Source organism: Dermacentor albipictus, chromosome 1, assembly GCF_038994185.2.
Source record: "Dermacentor albipictus isolate Rhodes 1998 colony chromosome 1, USDA_Dalb.pri_finalv2, whole genome shotgun sequence".
Taxonomy (NCBI): domain Eukaryota; kingdom Metazoa; phylum Arthropoda; class Arachnida; order Ixodida; family Ixodidae; genus Dermacentor; species Dermacentor albipictus.
The window spans coordinates 152,773,179-152,791,989 of NC_091821.1; the positions used below are offsets into that span (position 1 = coordinate 152,773,179).

At 47.4% G+C, this 18,811-nt stretch overlaps 1 protein-coding gene across 1 annotated transcript in view; it reads left to right on the forward strand.

Annotated features, from left to right (window-relative positions):
* Window positions 1–18,811, forward strand: part of dre4 (SPT16 homolog, facilitates chromatin remodeling subunit dre4) — a 126,208-nt gene that overhangs the window by 56,029 nt on the left and 51,368 nt on the right. The window contains exons 11-12 of the mRNA XM_065433308.1: window positions 5,350–5,415; window positions 5,468–5,587. Coding sequence (XP_065289380.1) covers window positions 5,350–5,415; window positions 5,468–5,587 — 186 coding nt within the window. The remainder of the gene's footprint in view (window positions 1–5,349; window positions 5,416–5,467; window positions 5,588–18,811) is intronic.

The following is an 18,811-nucleotide window of genomic DNA, read 5'->3' on the forward strand; positions in this document are numbered from 1 at the left end:
GTGCTGCAGGCCCACTAATCATTCGGCACTCATTCACAACAGCATTCAAGAGGGCTGCCATCCTTTACGCCGAAGAAACAAATCACTGCGCAGCGAGCCGCAAGTTCGATGTTTCTGAACGGGTGGTGCGAGAGTGGCGACTGCAGCGAAGCAAAATTTTAACCTGTGACGGCAAGTGAAAAATTCACCACATGCCGAAGTCTGGACGCTTTCCGGAGCTGTAGGCCAAGCTTGCGGCGTACGTTGCTGAAATGGGTGATCAGTCCCTGCCAGTGAAGTGCGACATGTCACGAAACAATCCAGGACCTTCGCGTTTTAAATGGCTGCTCCACCGTGAGTACGAGTGGCTGGCAGCAGAAGACCACGAAATTACGCCAACCGGACCTGTCAAAAGAGCCTCCCTGACGGCTGCGTGTGGTTGGGTGCATTCGGTGTGGGCTGCTGTTCCACAAGATGTCGTGGTGTGGTCGTTTGCCAAATGTGAAATTTCGCTGGACGACGACCCGCTGTGGGACCGTAGCAACGATGACGATGGCAGCACAAGGGAAGACGAGTAGTCCAGTGACCATAATAATAAATTTTCGTTATCGATTGCGCCCTCGGGTATGCTCTTTCCCCCCCCCTGTCAAGCGATATGGGGGGTTGACTTACAATCGTGTAAATACGGTACCCACCGAGGTTGCTTAGTGGTTATGGTGTTAGGCTGCTAAGCACGAGGTTGCGGGATCGAATCCCAGCCGCAGTGGCCCTATTTCTATGGGGGCAAAATGCGAAAACACACCCGTGTACCTATATTTAGGTAATCGTTAAAAAAGCCCAGGTGGTCCATATTTCTGGAGTCCCCCGCTACGGTGGACGGTGGGCCTCGTAATCAGAAAGTGGTTTTGGCACGCAAAACCCTATAATTTAGAGAATGCCCTGTTGAGTTCAGTGTAGCCACCACCATTCGCGCAGCCATTGGCCACGATGTACCGTATAATGCGGAATATAGGTCGACCCCGTTACATTGAAGCAAAGAAGTCAACATAAAAATTATAAGGCACAAAACTGTTTTATTTAGTAGTGCCGCCAGACTTGTCACCTGCTCATTCGTCTGAGCTGTCAGAACTCTCGTCCGAAGACGACTGCTTTTCACTGGCTGGGTCCCACAACATGTCATCCTCGGTGCCGTCCAAGGAGTTGCTAATGCAACACTTCTTGAATGCCCGCGCCACCATATCGTCTGGCAGCGAGCGCCAAGCCTGCGACACCCATGTGGCGAGAGGCGGCCTGCGCAGCCGGCCGGTTGGGATCGTCGGGTTGTCGCCGGCCATCCACTGATTATATTATTGTTCATAGACACGGTCTTTAAAGGGCTTGTTGAGCACGACATCCAGTGGCTGAAGTATTGACGTCATGCCTCCTGGAATGACGGCAAGTTCCGTCCCCCCGTCGCGGAGTGCCTGCTTTACACCTGCGGTCAAGTGCCCGCGCAAGGCATCCAAGACGAGCATGCTCGGACACCGCACGAGTGCGCCGGGTCGCCAATTCCAGACGGTCTTATCCAATTGAGCATGAGGGCCTCGTCCATATAGCCCTTTTCATTCACGCGAATTACAACGTCCCGTGGGTAAGCCTCTTTCGGCAGCGTCTTCCTCTTGATTATGTATGGGCCAGCTTGTATACCTCTGGCAGCTTCTGGCAAATTGATGTGCGCCGTCGAAGTGCAAATCCCTTGCGTCGTATGAAGGTACGAACCCAATAAATGGAGCCCTTGAATTGTTCCTTGGGCAGTCCGGATTCTCGGGTGATCTCAATAGCTTTGATGCGGATGAATTCCGCTGTCACTGGCAAAGATCTGGCACGATGCTCGCGGACGAAATCCGCCACCTTGTCTTCGAGATCCGGGTGCACCGCGCGGCGCCCCAAAAGGACGTCTTCCGCGCGTTGCTGGCAGACAGGCTCGACTTTGGCTTGACTGGCTGATCATCAATGGGACCAGCAGGCCATAAACGGTATATGATCAGAGCAGAAGGGAACTCTCACAACAAATCACGCAAATTGCAAATACAGCCCTTACGACTTAGTGACGGGCTTGGGCATAGCCAGCAACTACTAGATAGACTAGGCTTTGCTAGTACTGATTCCGAGGAGGTACCAGCGACATGGCGCCTCCTCTGTGGTGCTGTGGAACTGTCTGAATAATCAAGTATGTCCGAATTATCATTCGGCGACTGTGTAGAGATTTCACTAAGTACAGATTGAGCATTATGAATAAAATGAGCAGTTACGTACTCGGGACTCTTTAGTGAGTGCAAATGATAGCAGTTTAGCCACACCAGTCTGGCTCTCCTAGCCACATTTTGTGTTTTCCTCTGTATAACTTCCTGTGGTTTGTCTACCAGTGGCTGCTCGGATGAAATCTATTGCACATTTGCCCCATTTGTATGTATGGTCATTATAGTTGAAAACATAAAATGTGCAAGAACTATAAAAAAATAACCATATTTACGAATAGTGACCATTCAATTCAAGAACCTAGTCAAACTGGCAGATCACTGCAATTACTGGCAGATCACAAAACTTCGCAGATCACTGCGAAGTTTTCGCCTGCAGAAATCTTCAATGCAGACGAAAGTGGTCTCTTTTGGCAAATGTTGCCGAATAAGACGCTCGCTTTTCGTGGAACTTCATGTCACGACGGTAAAATGAGCAAAGTGCGTGTGTCGGTACTGCTTGCAGCCAACATGGACGGCTCGTGCAAGCTACGGCCATTCGTGATCGGGAAGAGCAAGTCACCGTGCTGCTTCAAGAACTGTAAACAGCTTCCCGTTCACTACGGCTGTAATAGGAAGGCCTGGATGACACGTCAACTTTTTGTTGAATGGCTGCAGGCTTGGGACGCTGAGTTGGGCAAGTCGGGCCGCCGAGTTTGCCTTCTGGTAGACAACTGTTCGGTCCATCAAACAACTTGCAAGCTGCAGCACATCGAACTGAAGTTTCTCCCGCCGAACACCACAGCGAGACTGCAGCCCCTCGACCAGGGTATCGAAAAGACATTCAGGGTAGGCTATCGGAAGTGACTTATTCAACAGCTCCTCGTAAACCTCCGCATGGAAACCGATCTCAAGATTGACCTGCTCGGCGCGATCCAGATGATTACCGGCGCTTGGGGCGATGTTAAGCAGGCCACAGTAGCCAACTGTTTCGGCAAGGCAGGCCTTGAAGTGGCCGGAGATGAATGTCCGGAAGCTTTAGATGACGATGAGTGCTTGGAGGATGCGTTTTGCAACTTTTCCAATTTTCCCGGCGCCGTCCCGTCCGAAGTTACTGTTGATGACTTCATTAACGCTGACAGTGAAGTTCAAGCGGTAGCCGACTTCGCTGATGAGGACATTGTGGCCGGAATAGCTGGCGTTCAAGACGGCGATTCCAGCGATGACGAGGGCAACTGTGTTTTCGAAGAAATGCATCCATGCACAGCCACTGAACTGGCGTCAGCGTTCAGCCTGATTCGGGGCTGTTGCGGCAAAATGGAAGGCACTGGGCTTTCGCACCTGGGCACTCTCGAGAAGATTGAGACTAGGGTTTTCAACTTCGTTTCTCAGAAGAAAAAGCAGCCCAAAATTAGTGATTTTTTTTCCCATGAAATAAAACGCTTTCATATTGTGTGCACGTGCTATGTGATTCGCGGCTGTTCCAATCGGTAAGCCACAATTTTTTATGATCGCGAGTGCTGTTTTGGCCTATATCTGTATATCGAACTATTTTCCGATCCCCGTCGAATTCGATATATCCGGGTTCAACTGAACTTGCAAAGGATAATGCAGCGCTGGCCAGTTCAGCCCACAGCTCGAACGCCAGAGAGCGTTTGTCATCTTCGTCGGTGCGCCCGCGTGTATCGTCCACTAGAAACACGCAATATGCATGTATCAATATTGTGGGATAAAATTGAACAAAGCTTTTAAAGACATGCTTGTATCTACTAAGAAAAAAAAATGTAAAAAGAATTACGAGATATACAAAATGCTGTGCCATATATAATAGGCACTAACTCCAAAACAAATCAATTTTTCATTGAATGGGCATTTCGCTACAAAAATTCGCAAGCCCTACAGTTGGGCATGCTGGGCTGCGGCCGCCGATGTCCCGGGCTGATTTGCGTCGCCATCACTCTCAGAATCAGTCTGACAAAAATGCAACATCCTCAGACTCCATGCTGCTCAATCCACCAATAAAATCAGCCACAGAAGCTGTGGCATCACTAGATCTGCAATCTTACGAAGCACGCAGCGCTTTCGAAGGCGACTATTTTTTCTTTCTACTTTGACGATCGCGAGAGTTTAGAGCACGTTCAAAAATTACCACCTGGTGGGAAAAAAGCGAACTGCTTAGAAAGCAAATATCTAGTTTGCATGCAATGACGCAGTGTCTCCGTGAGTGGTGTGGAAGGTCTTGAAAGTGGCATTTGAAACCATCGATAGCAGGCTAATGATGAGTGTGTGCAGTAGGGAAAGAGTTAATGAAGTTCCAGCAGTGGCATAATATTGAACACAATTATGCCGCACCTGAAAACTTACACTAGCAGCTAAGTAGGATACGAGGGATTTATATCGTTGCAAACAGTCTGAGTGTGGTAGAAGCCAATTGAATGTACCGTTGGATAGCAAAAATCACTGCAAAATTGAGGAGTCTATTATTTCCAAGCTGCAGTACATTGTTCAGTATACTTATGGCACGCCTGCTCTTGTCACGAAAGTGCAGGCTCTGACCCACGTACTCGTGAGCGGGCCTCAACTCCCCTGTGTAGAGCATAGTACCACCTCGACTGGAAAAAGCACTGGGCTTCATTAACACTTCTCAGTGATAGATGAGTTGTTTGAGATACACCTTCACTTCAGTGTACTTGGGCTAACACTAGCATGTGGTGGTTGTGAACCGTGCACGAAGCGGGGTGCCTGTGTGTCTGTTGCTACAGTTGAAATTACTATAACTGCTTGTTGGCCATGTGTTGGACAGTTGCTGCTATATTTAACTGCCAGCTTGTAGCAGGTGTTTGTTCTTGCTTACAAGTACTGGATGCTTGTGCTTTTATTATGTTACCTATAAAAATATCTTGTGGTAGAATGCTTTCTGGGATAGCACCAGTGTGCTTACTACTAATGGTAGCAGGTTAGTTGCTTTCAAAATACAATGAGCAAACTATAGGTTCTGCGCAGTGTCGGATAAAGTAGAACTTTTTTGTTTTTAGCAAATGTCTTGTGATGGACAGATCTTTATCACCCTTAAGAAATGTTTTGGGGCCTTTCTAATCCTATTTTCATTTTTGCCAGAGTGTGAATAAGTGAATTCTGTTATTTTTGGCTTTAGGGTCAGCCAGCAACAATCTTGACAAACAGCAAGAAGAAGCTGAAGAACATTGCCATTTTCATCAAGGTAAGCTTAGCTTTGTGGTTGTAATGTTTGCGCTAAGCATAATTTTTTGCAGGATGAGGAGGAGGAAGAGGAAGAGGATGAAGAGGAGGAAAAGGATGGCAAGAAGAAGCAAGATGCACCGATCTTGGGTCGTGGAGGTCGAAGAACAGCGATCTTGGACTCTAAGCTCAGGGTAGGCCATATTGTGCTGTGAAAAATGCAGAACCTGAGGGCATATTTACCCCTGCAAGGGGAAAGTTAGTGAGAGCTTTTAAGAATTTTTATAGGTCATTTTGATGCATGTCATGTGCTCTTTTGGTGAATGCGTGTCATGTTCATTGGTATCTTGAGCTGAAAGTGAAAGAGCTGCTGCTACAAGGGGGCAGATCTTGGTAGAGGCTGCTACAAAAGCCTCCTTTTGGCAATAATTGCTCCATGTCTTGTCCTGAGACTCCTGCTGGAGGTGCGACAGCAATGATTAGGAAAACAAAACCAGAGCTGCTTTATAGGCTGTGTCGTGTTTCATCAGTACCATATTTTTTCGCATAGAACCCACACCACCAATTACAACAGCCTAGAAAGAGAACAAAAAAGATGTGCATATAACCTGCGGAAATAATTGCATAGAACGTTAAAAGCCTTGCAAAGTGTCTCTATTCGCAAATGCACGACTAGTCCTTATCGTATCTTCCCCCACTGGCTGAAGTGGGGGAAGAGAAGTATGGCGATATTGATAAAGGGGGGTCTGGATTCACACAACGAATGTGATCATGGATTAATCAGTCGCGTGGTATGGGACGGGAATTTGGTAATTTCGCAGCTAGCATTATCACCGACCTTCTTTCGGTTTTTACGATAGTGCGATTCTGATGTACATTTGTTGTCGGACCAGTATTTCTACTCTTGCGCCAAATTGCACCAAATTAGATTTCCTGTGCCATCCTGATAAAGAAACACTATTTTGTGGTGAAGTGTGCCAAAATTAGTGACTGCACAATACATGTCTGGCCACAGTGGTCTGCAGACATGCATATCGTGCATGACGCTGGCTGATAACTCGGGCTCGGCAAGGACCACCTAAAGGTCTGAACACTTGGGAGCCTGAAATAACCAAATTCACCAGAATACAAGTGAAATTATTCCATGAGTGGCTAAAAAAGTGTGCCATATTCTTGCATGACCACTTTCACGAGATTTCGCGTCATTAGCATCACACATCGGCATCAACGAACGATGGCATTCTTAGGACCGTGCCAGGAATGCTATCGTCCGTCGAAGTGTCTGGTGCTAGTCACACGGAATGTTGCAAAAGTAAAAGTATCCCCGAATGGGATCCTAGAACAATAATGCTGAAGTTTGTCAATGCGTTGCTGTGCACATACACACTTCGATCTGGTCAGTCCGTATCTCTACCATTGTCGTGCTGTCACCATGCACAGAGTCAACGCTTGCACCGAGTCAATGCATGCACTGAATCTTCAACCCCTGGCAACATTGCAGGACGTGGTGCCATTTATTACTTTGTCGGTGGTAAGAGCAGCGCTCCACCTGTGTTATCAATAGTATCAGCAGGCCGTGAAGGGTGGATGTTAAGGGTTGCACATAGAATTAAGCGGAATGCATCACTACAAAATTGCAGCCCAGAAGTCAACCGTGCTATCATAGCCGAATGGCAGCAGATTTTTTTTTTAGCAAAAGTCATTGTCCTTGTCAGCGCAGGCATCAAGGGTGGAGTCAGTGTTGCTTAAACAAGTCATTGGGACTGTGTCACTATTAAGGCGAAGCTTTTTTTCCTCTTCCTTCGATTTTTGCACTGCTGCTGCTGCTGTCTTCATCTGCGCCTGGGGTTCGTTCAGAGCGTGTATATGCATGTCAGAAGCGTGGCAGAGAGGAATGTCAACGTGAAAAACACTTTTAGACCTTTCCGTTGCGTCGCATGTGCACAATGCCTTCTGGAGCTCCCTGTGTCTTGCCACATCAGCCTCTTGACAGCTGTAATTACGTGTGACCCTCCTCAAAGATAATGCAGAAACTGCAGTGCCAGTGATGGAAGTACTGTGCCAGTTGTGCCAAACTGCGCCGTGAAGGAAATCCTGGTACATGCTGCGCGAAATGTTGTTTATGGCAGGTATTGCGCCAGGCCTGCGCCAACCTGCACCTGCTTCGAATTCGGAATATAGTCGAACTCACTTATAACGATACCAGTTTTAACAACATATTGGTTATAACAATAAGAAGCTGCTGCACCGTCGACTTTTGTATGTTTTCCATGGTGAAATAACCAGTTTACTACAATGCCCTGACGCCACATTATCGGTTATAATGATGAAGTCTGGCTGCCGAGTGTCCGAGCCGAAAGGTAGTGAAATGTGAAATCCGTGAAAAGAAAAGAAAACGAGAAATTCAAGCCGCTGCATGATGGGCCGCGGCTCTAGCAGCCGCCGCGCACTCATTTTCCAGCCATCTCCATGCGGCTCTCCCCCGTTGCCCTTCCACCTCTCCGAATACGAATGGGCTGCGCCCATAGCTCTACGCCGCCCTACCCTCCGAAACACAAATGGACCGCGCCAACTGCGCCGCAAGCAGATTGTGCTGAGCCATGCTCCCACACGAGACATTCATTTGAGGGATGGCCACCCGTTTGTGCGCAGGCGCAAGTAAGAGCTGTTGTGTGAGAGAATATCTTGGAGCTTTTGCTCCTTGAATATGAGTCTGCCTAGGTGCTATAGAGGAGGTTTCTTAGCGCGTGTTTAATGCGTTTGTCCCTTAGACATGCCAGCATTGCAGAGTGCGATCAAGTTCGTTTACGTTCTGCCACTGGCTGCCCACACGGTGAGCTAGGGCGCACAGATGCGCCATTTGGTGATCGCTGTGTCTGAAGGCGCAAGGTTGTGACTGGTGTTGTATAAGTCGCGGGTCGCTTTTTTCGTCGCGACGATAGATTGGAATTTTCACAAGCACTGCTCGACGAGGGCACATGTAACCAGCAAACGGATGTCTCAGGAGAGCACCAGAGGTTATAATAAAGCAGGCGGTGCAGGATCTCCGGGGCACCCAAGGGGTAGCGGGGGCATTAAAGCTGGAAGTAGGGCAGCCCATGGGTTTGGGCCGCGGAGGCCGAAGTGTGCCAGGGGGTGACCGCATAAAAAATTTGCTGTCCGCGATAGCGGACGGTCGATCTCTACACCCCTGGCACGCTTTGGCCTTCGCATCCGGCGCCTTTAACCAAGGTGTAGCATTTAAGACCTACAATTTAAATATAAAGGGTGTTACTCGGGTAATCGGAGATTTCAAGGAGAGGCCTTCGTCTTGCAGTGTACATAAAAATAGGCTGATTAAAATAATCTCACGAGTTGATTTTGTGGTGCTCCCTTCGTCTAAAAAAAATTGGCTGTCCTCCATAGCGTACAGCCGATCTTATACACTCCTGGCACGCTTCGGCCTTGCCAAGCCCTAACTCGCGGACCAGTCCGGGTTGTAGCGTTGGTGTCCCCGTTGCCGCTTTGGTGTCCTGGAGGTGCCGCCAATAATGCGAAATGATGCACGTTGTTATGGTACGTCCACACTAGCGACAAAAACGGGTGCGACACACCGCGCGCGGCGAGCGGTGCTGTCGCGCGGGGCAAGATCTCCGAAAAGCGGCAGCAACGCGCGGCAAACACGCGAATGGGTGCGAGACCCATTTTTTGCGGCAGACGCAAAACGACCACCAATCAGAAGTGAGCCGCTTTACGAGCCGCGCTGTTGTGGCACCACCTGTCGCATAAGTAAAGAATCATAATCTATGGGCTCTGAGACTGAACAGTGACACGCACGCCGTAAAATCTCAGAGGCCATTTCCAGTCAAGGGGGCTGTTTGTTAAGCCTTACCACACCGCCACTGAGGCGTCGACGAAGAATTCGCCTCGAAATGGAGACGTTTTTGGAAACCGTTCGCGGATATGCGTGCCTCTATGATAAGTCGAGCGTCGGACAAGGAGCTGCGCGCCAACCGCTGGCACACTATGGACAGCAGTTTGGCATGACAGGTGAGTAATTGGTGAAGGCGGGGAAGCAGAGTGTGCGCCTGGCTCTCAGTGTCCCTGTACCGCACCCAAAACTTTCTCGTCCGCTTTCTGGCACGTCGGCGTCACACAAGTAAAGAACAAACAAGTATTATAGTGTTCACAGTCACCAGTAGCTCCTCGTCCGTATCCGACATGCCTGAGCGTGGCCGGCAGTGGCGCAAAAAAACACACTTCCGATGGAAGACGAAAAGGGCAGAACGGAGAGCGCGGTGTCACGAGAAGTATCGAATGGAACGAGACAACACGGGACTCCACGGGCCGCTGCCGCGTGCCGCAAAACGCGACTGTGGGCTTGCCCGCACGCGTCTGCCGCCCGGGCGCTTGCCGCGTGCGGCGTGTCGAGGGCGTTTTTGTCGCTAGTGTGGGCGTACCATTACAGTTAGTAAAAAACACGATCGAATATATTTATATTTACATCGAGCAGCCAACTTGTGACGCTAAATTCAGCACTGCCGTGCCCCACAACTTCTGCAACACCAGTCTTACTTAGAATGAGCACCGCAGGTGCGAGACAGTCTGTCCAACACAGCGGTCACCGAATCGGGCGTCTGTGCTCGCTGGTTCTACTATTTTACCGCGCCGGCAGCCAGCGTCCGATCATAAACAAACTCGACCCTACTCCGCAATGCCGGAACGCCTAGGGACAAAAGCCTCTGTAGGACAAAAGCCTCCGTAGTGCCTAGGCAGAATCGTATATTCAAGAAGTAAAAGCCCCCAGATTTTCTCTCTCACGCCCGCCTTTACTCGCCCCTGTGCAGAAACGGTTGGCGATTCCTCAAATGAACGTCTCGTGTGCTCCCGCAAGGGTTGCAGAAGATAGTGCCAGCTTTCCCCCCCCCCCCCCTGCAAGAACCACTTCTCTCGCATGTTGTTCTCCCTCACAGGTTGCAGAATCAAGCGTCTTTCGTTTCTTTAGATAACCATCATCATCATCATGTTGCTCGCTGGCTCATCATTCAGTGCAGTCCTGCGAACAGCTTAATCGCTCGCGTTTGTTTTTGTTGGTTGTGTCGAAGTCATTCCTGGCCACGCAGTTTCTCAACTTCGCTTGACTCGCCGCCGAAACGGAAGATGGCTGATCTGCCCACTGATCATCGGCATGCTGGTGCCGGTGAAAAGAAAGTGCACGGCTAAAGATTTGGAATCTAAGCGCTTCTAACTGATAAGACGATCGTCACGAACGTGCTTGCATCGGATAGCGACGACGACGGCAGCAATGATGCGGTTGGGCAGGCTGCCTCAACGTTGTCCTCACAGGAGGCCTGGCATGATTCAGTTCCTCCGGGGCTTCGTTTTCACGAGGAACCTTCTGCTGCACTAGGTGGAGCGCATGGATGCTTTGAAAAAAGATGTCGGCAAGTTTCGCGTAAAGCATGCATGACTGACGGACATGGGCTTTTCATGTGCAAGCCAGGGAGAAGTATGTGCTGAGATACTTGTGGCGATCTCTCCTCAGCGTTTCTTCTGGATTTCTCAAGCTGCAGCCTTCTCGCAATTTTCAAAAGGTCCCTTTTGGGGCCACCAGAGTGATGCTTCGGCGGTGCTCGCATATCGCTCGCCACTCGTAACACCTCTTTGCAGTTGTTATAGCAGTGCCACTCTTTAACGCCGACAGCCGCAGCTTGTTACATGCGATCCGAGCGCCCAGGAAGCAGTTTAACGAGTGGACACAAGTGGCAGCTGGGCGGAGGAAGGTGGTGGGGAAGGGCACTGGCCTCTCTGCCTATATAGTTTTCCGATATCACCTATGCCATCCCCCTATTTTGATTTTTTTCGTGCAACCTGGTTAAAACAATTATCGGTTATAACCATCGAATTTTCGTGGCACTTGAATATTGTTATAAATAGGTTCGACTGTACATATTTTGCATGCATGAGAAAGTGCTGCACGTCAAGCCACTCTTCGCGACTCACCCTCACATGCTTTTCATCGCAGCTACAGCATATAGACCTAACCATGTTTGCAAACGGTAGGCACCGTCGATGTATTCTCTGGTATTACAGGTCCTATATATAGTGCCATTGCGTAGGGTCGGCCCACATTCACCGCCCCCGCTTGCGCTTTTGGGGGGGGGGGGTGGGGTGGGAGGGGTGTCAAAGCCACGATTTGATTATGAGGCACGTGGTAGTCTGGAACTCCATATTAATTTTGACTCTCTGGGCTTCTTTGATGTGCACCCAATGTGTGTTCTTGCATTTCGCCCCCATTGAAATACAGCCGAAGGAGACAGTGGGTGTATCTCGCTGAGCACCGCAATGACTACTGACGGTGCCTGTGATCTGCCCGCGGCTCTTCATAGTGCACTTATTTTTGGCAACACAATTAACATGAACTTAAATGAACTGGTTTTCTCAATTTTGTCAGTGCGAATAGCAAATGAAACGGTACTTGAAAGCTACCTGAGCCGCCTCGCTAATCGGTGTTAATGCTTTACGAAACGCTTGCTCATTTGGTCTAATATTGTTCTGTATTAAGTACTAATTCATGTGAAAAACCAACTGTGGCACATTTCTAGGCATATTACTCAGCCCAGTGATCATCTGGGCTGGGTAATATGCCTGGTACCGGAGCCTTAGACAGCTGTGCCGGCTGTGTATAGGCCCGCGCAATCTTAGCTGTTGGCTATGGCTGTCGTATCACTACATCTCAGTACCAACTGTCGGTTTTATTTCATCCGCAGGAATTCATTAAAACCTGTAGGTGCATTCATGACATACTAATTGACATGATATAATTTACGTAGCTGTGACCGTGATGCCTGCGTGCACGAATGTGTGATAGGCTATCTACACTGCAAGTGGCTCAATTCTTTGACATGAAAATAAATCATTTAATAAATTCTTGCAGGGTGCAGAATTAAATTAGAATTAGGATTAAGTTTGTGCTTTTCGTCTTATTTAATAAATTCTTGCAGAATGCAGAATTCACAGCGAATTAAGACTGCGTTTGCGCTTTTCTTCGTCTTATATAATAAGACGGAATAGCAAGCTGAAGAAAAGATACTTGCATCTGAGTATCAGACATATTTAACGCAATGTTTCAGAAAGTACTAACTTATACAGAGCTTCCTCTTTTCACTAGAGCAGTAAGTTACTGCTCCAAAGCATTCTTTTCTTGCTCCAAACAGCACATTTTTCCTGCTCCGAAAGCTGCTCCAAAAGACCAAGTGCCACTTCCATCACTTTAAAGCGCCTACCTTTCTGCTAATGTCCAAGTGCAGAGGGGATGTAGAAAGAACTGTAGAGAGGTGGTGGAGAATGGGTAGAAAGAACCCACTCAGTTGCAAAACAAGTGAATAACAGCCTTGCCACTCTACCAGTTCCCATACAGGGAGAGAAGGCAGGAGAGGGAAAAGACATGAGAAGGCAAGGAAACAGTGGTTGTGGGCAAACTGAAGGTACGGTGCAGTACGTTGCTGCTATTAATGAAAAATAAACCATGCAAATTTGGCAGGCGCACAGCTGACGCTGGGTGTGCAGACGCAAAGCCACGTTAAAACATTGTAGGGTCTAGGCAACACTAGAGAAGCGGTCACACATCAAATCAACACTTCTGCACCCGCCACAATGGCTTGACGGTTGTGTTGTAGCTCGAGGTCAAGGGTCCTATCCCAACCGAGGCAGCCGCAGTTCAAAGGGAGCAAAATACAAAAACGCTAGTGCATTTAGACTTAGGTGCATATTAAAGAACAGCAGGGTGCAACAATTAATCTAGAGTCCACCAGTATGGCCTGCCTCATAATTCGATCATTATTTTGGCATGTACAGCCCAATAATTCAAATAATGTTAAGCACTTCTGCCACAATGCAATGTGCTATGTGGGGCTCAACCCTTGCAGAGATTATGAACAATCACGCACAACAGCTTCAGAAGCAAACACGTCTCCCTGTGTGTTCCATGTACTATGCAGACAAACAGCAATGGTGCAAGCTAGGTAACATTTAACATCAACTCGCCACTCTCCTATTGGACTAAACGGTAAAGAAATTAGATTTGCCGTCGACATCATTGCTAACTATCATTAAACAAAGCAAACGGCATAAAAAGCATCATTTAAATTAATTCCCACAGTGTGTGGGATGCGCTTATTTACCGTATCTAGTTGCATAATGAACGCACTTTATTCCCGAAAAATATGTGCAAAGTTGGACGGTGGTGCATTTGTTGTGTGGAGATAAATTACGAGCATTTTTTTTTTTGTGGCCACCTCTAAAAAAGCCAGTTTCGCCCGAAATGCGAACCCTCGATTGCGATAGCAAACATGTAGACTGCTACACTAAGTAAGGATAGTAGCTTTATCGGCCGTATAAACTGGCAAACATTTGCTTAAACGCGAACTTAACGGTGAGTATGCAGCACGCCCAAAGGTATGAGCCGCCATCGACTTGGCCCCCGATGCAAATCGCTTTAAAGATAGGGCACGACGCGGCCGCGCAATGCACAGTTGCTGCTGAAGTAAAGCGCCATGCCACTCCCTTCTTTCCCACTTTCCTCCCTTGTAAGCGGGAGATTGAGTTGCGATCGTCAGCACCCCTCGACGTGGTCGTGCAATACGTGGTTGCTGCCAGAATACAAGGCTACTGCCCCTCTCCACCGGGGCCCTTTGCACGAGATTGAGCCGCGAACATCGGCTCCCCTCATGCACTTTCATTCACACCTACACCATGCGGTGCGCTGCAACGATGACAATGGCAAAAATGGGTCTGGAGGGTTCGTATAATTGCTGTCGCAATAAAAGTAGGAGACGCAGTACGATTTGCCGTCCGACACCGCATTGGACACAATCGCACCCGCAGAATGCCATATTAGATGCCGAATCGTACGATGTCGCCTACATCATGGCAGCAAGTTCAGGGCGCGATCATTACGCGAGAAAAAGAAAAAAACTCACTTCTTGATGGGAAAAGTGGGGGCTGCGTTCAGGAAATTCAGAATATACATTTCAGAGATAAATACCCCAGGAATAGTGTCTGAAAAAAAAAAATGCTCAGTACCCAGTAGTTCTTTGGATACAAAAAATAAACTAAAACCAGTTCATCGCTCATGCTATGCAGGGAAGCAGTTCCTGAATCTTGTGAAGCATAGGTGCGCTCCGCACTTTTCTCACGAAAGGTCTGGTTTCTGTTTAACTTTGCGGTCCTCATAACACATTTTGCAGTTCCGCCTTTTCAGCAATTTCTGAAGATGGTTCGATAAAAAGTTCAAGGAACGTACTTCACTAGTTCGTATAGAGTCGTGCACCTCTTCCAAGGCCGATCGCCTGAGCATTGCTGGGCAACTACAAGATTATGCATCCAAGCATATCTGTTAGCATTTCTGCAGATTGTCTTTATCACCTCTGCAGAGAAGAGTCAAAACAGGGTGTCTACCGACCGGGAAAACCATGAATTGTCAGGGATTTTTATTAGTCTGAAAATACTTGGGGAAAACTACGGAATTTGTGTTTCTATCAGGAAAAATTAGCTGTAATTTTATTGAAAGGGAACGAAAGTCGCGCTAATGCTGGCTTCTAGTAGTAGTGAGGGATCCTAGTGAATAGTCTTTGATGCCGTGTCGTCGGCTTCAGGACTTGCCAGTGTACAGTCGACAGATTTTCCAGGTGCCCAATTTTTGGGACCGCTGGCAGCTGTAGCCAACACCACGGCAATGCTAGGCCTTGCTGCTTCGACATTCGCTGTTAAGCTTCTTGCCGTTCCATGGTATGGTTTTCATTGAAAGAATTCACCGCAATTGTCCGCAATGGCACCGACTCTGTCTTTGTAATCCTCGCGATTGGCTTCGAAGCTCGGAAAGCACTGCGCTTTGCATAATGCCGGTTCCTGAAAGCCAGCTTCACCTCAATACAGAAGTGTTACGCGGTGAACCATATGCAAAGTATTGCGGTGAAGCTTAAGCTTGGGAAAGGACAATTGTCACAACATAGTATGTATTTCTTAATTTTATACACATGCACACGTGGTGACCTGTCACATTACGAGCACCAATATGCCTAATAAGTGTACTGGCAGTCTTTCAGAGCTTTTTTCTGGCGTGCCTGTGATGATTTGAGCCCCTTGAGGGCAGTAAAAGGCATGCAGAATTTTTTCTGATTGCCCGATTTTTCGGACATTTTCACAGCCCATAGGGAGTCCGAAAAATCAGCCATTGACTTTACAACTGTCCAAGAGGATGCTTCATATTGTCCCTGGGGTGAACATGCGGCGGAAGGAGGACGATAATAGAAAGGACCAACGTAATGAGGGATGAACGAGGAAGAAAGTGTGCCGCCGCTTCTTCGAAGGAGCTTGTGGTCAACAAAGCATGCGCTGATGCCAAGACCGAAATCACTCCAAACACATCCACACACATCCAAACCAAAATAAGCTCTTTAAAGTGGTGTAACACAACACTGAGGTGTTGTGTGTAGGCTGAGTACGCCTATCCAGCTGCTGAGAGACAATCTCACTTGTGGCAAAGTTCGGGCCTCATACCAATGAGCTTGCTGTCACTTGATCGAAATAGGTCATAGTAGAAAATATTTGCTTCTTTATGCACCTCTTTTTATTCATATTTGAAAATGTTTTACTCGGTTTGCAATGGGCTTGACCATTTCTTTTTTCGAAGAAATTTTATTCGCTCTACATTTTACTAAGTCGTCCCTTCTGTTTTCTTTTTGAATAAAGTAAACACTACTCCTTCCTATACAAACTGGATTCAGTCATTTTCTTTAATTTTTTTACATACTTGCTAGAGAATGACAGCATGGGGCGACATGGTGTCAGCCCATCTTGACATAAAACAAAGTTCTGTGTCACTCAGGAAATTTTGCAAAGGCACTCGGGGAAAGAGAACTCTGCGAATTTGGAAATGTCAGCTTGATAGACAACCTGAGAAAGAAATCCCATGCTGTTGTAAACTGTCTTGTGCTGATTTGTAATGCTGGGCCGAGATGTGCTATGACCAGCCTTCATAGTGTGAACAGAAGTTACTTTGCTGCCAATGGCAGCGCATCATAACCAAAGGGAAGGATGCACCCTGAAGATAATCAATAGAGCTCTCAGGTCGTGCAAAAAGATAACCAGATAAGCATGCACAAGGAAGCAGACCGCTCAAGGTTGTAAAGGAAACTCGCCGGTGGAGAGCTGCGGATGCCCCCATACTGACGCGAAACACCGTCGTCCTCAGAGCTTGTATCTTCTTTGCTGTGATCTTGGAAACCATAACTCAAGTCCTCATCACAAAATTGAAGTGCGGGTGCAGCATAGTTGTGAGAACGACGCTTTTCTTGCGAGGCAGCCTCATGGGTCGACGCCAGGAGAGCAACTTTCGACAACTGAGCAGTGACACCGGCCGCGCCCCGTGCCTGGATTTTACAAGAGAAGCAAAATAAACTGTAGAAAACTCGTTGAAAATGCCAGGTCCACATGTTAGAGATGCGGTGGACCTTCAGAAATACACTTCAGCGGGATGAAATGAATGCAACTCCAAACGAAAGCTCACTAGTGAACAGCTGGCATAATTTTCGGTGAATTATAAGCTGGCAACATAATTTAATTTTTGACTTGATGGTAATCATTTGATTATAAAATATGGATGCTAGTGCGGCGTAATCCTGAGTGGCATGCTTTTTTCTCGAGCGCGACAGAAGGTGACAGCCACGCTTCTTTTTGCTACAAGATACGCACATTAGTTTGCAAAAGGTCCGTCAAAAATCGCAATGTTGCCAGCGCGCGAAAATGTAAACCGATTCTGAAAGCGCACTTCCTGTACCAAGTATTGGATTGCCTTAAGTGGAAAAGAAACAGCTCCAACATGTCAATCGGTGATCTAAAGCATTGACCACTGGTGATCGATTTGAATAGGTGTGGTAACGAAAAAGTTAATGACATATTCAACGCATATTTCTGAAGTATGTCCGAACATGGAACCTTTTCCTGTAGGACGAGATTATGGATTGCTTTGTTCTGTTACCCCAACTTAATATAGCGCAGATGAGATGAGAAGAGTGCCTTAAATATCGAAAGCTTTTGAGGAACTGGCAATACATGCTGGCATTTACTTAAAAGGCCTACTTAATTATGTAGTGGTACATATTAACTACATTGTGTTCTAGAGGAACTAAATATTGAACATAGCAAGTTTCGGGAACCTTTAATCAGCTAGGCTCAAATGCGAAAACATACTTTGGTATCCCTGACGTCACACTAACGTACCGGCATTGGGGTTTCGGCACGAAGTTCAAATACTGATACTTCGACCTTCATTTTCTCATCTAATAATCAAACTATTATTTTGAAATGACCGCCTGCAGGGTTCTCAAACTATGCTATATTAATCTAAACTGATTTATTGTTTCACTTTAGTGTCCCTTTAACATGAGATTGTAAGAATGAGCGGGCTCATAAAGTGAGGCATTTAGAGTGAAAAAGAACAGCTTTAGTTTGGGAACAGTTAATTTTTAAAGAATTTTTAAGTGTCCAGGTGCATGTTTTTTCTAATTTTATGTTACCTGTATTCACAAGAGCATGAATACTTGTTCCGGAAAAGAAAGGCTTGTATTATCAGCATAGGTTATGTATTCACAACTTGCACCGGCTATAGGGGGTGCCACAACTTCTCCAAAACGGCTGTCGATTCAATGATCACCTGCATGGAGACATCGCCGCCTGCGTAGTTTTGGTCGCTGATTGCCACCGCTTGTGAACTATAGAATCATTTTGCGTGGCATTGCACTTCCCGTTCAGGAAGCAGCTCGCGCTTGAGTGCATAATGTCACACTTATAAGCCGCGAGAGGGTGACGAATGCGCTTCCTCATAGTCAATATATCAGTAAAGATCATTGACACATCGAGCCATGCACTTGTTCTGTTTTGATGTCCATCGAGCCCGAGTGGGATCTAATTTATGACCCCAATGGCTCCCTTCTGCCGCTTTTGCAAACGAGCCAGTCGCAATCGATGAATTTGATCTCAATCGGGCTTGGTCGCGATCGTAAGTGCCCGTACGACACCAATCAGACGGGGCATCTATGATTGAGACCGATCGGTAGGAAATTCCTTGATCGTAAGTGGTTCTCCTCAGCAGCGACCGTAAAGAGTCTGAATTAACAAATGAAGAGTATGAGCATTCTTCTTTATTAGATGCCCTGGTTACACGCGTATGTGAATGTGAGACTGTCTAACGGGTGATCTAGTGAGGTTAATTCGAGGGTTTTGCATTCCAAAACAGGGTTTCCGATGGGCTGTTTCACCGCCCATTGCTTTTTTCGTCGCTTGTCTGAAGGAAAATTATAACGGCTTACGACGCCTTTTGCAGTGCGGCTTGAGCGTTGCGGCACAGAGCACATGCAGTTGCACTTGTATTTGGTTCC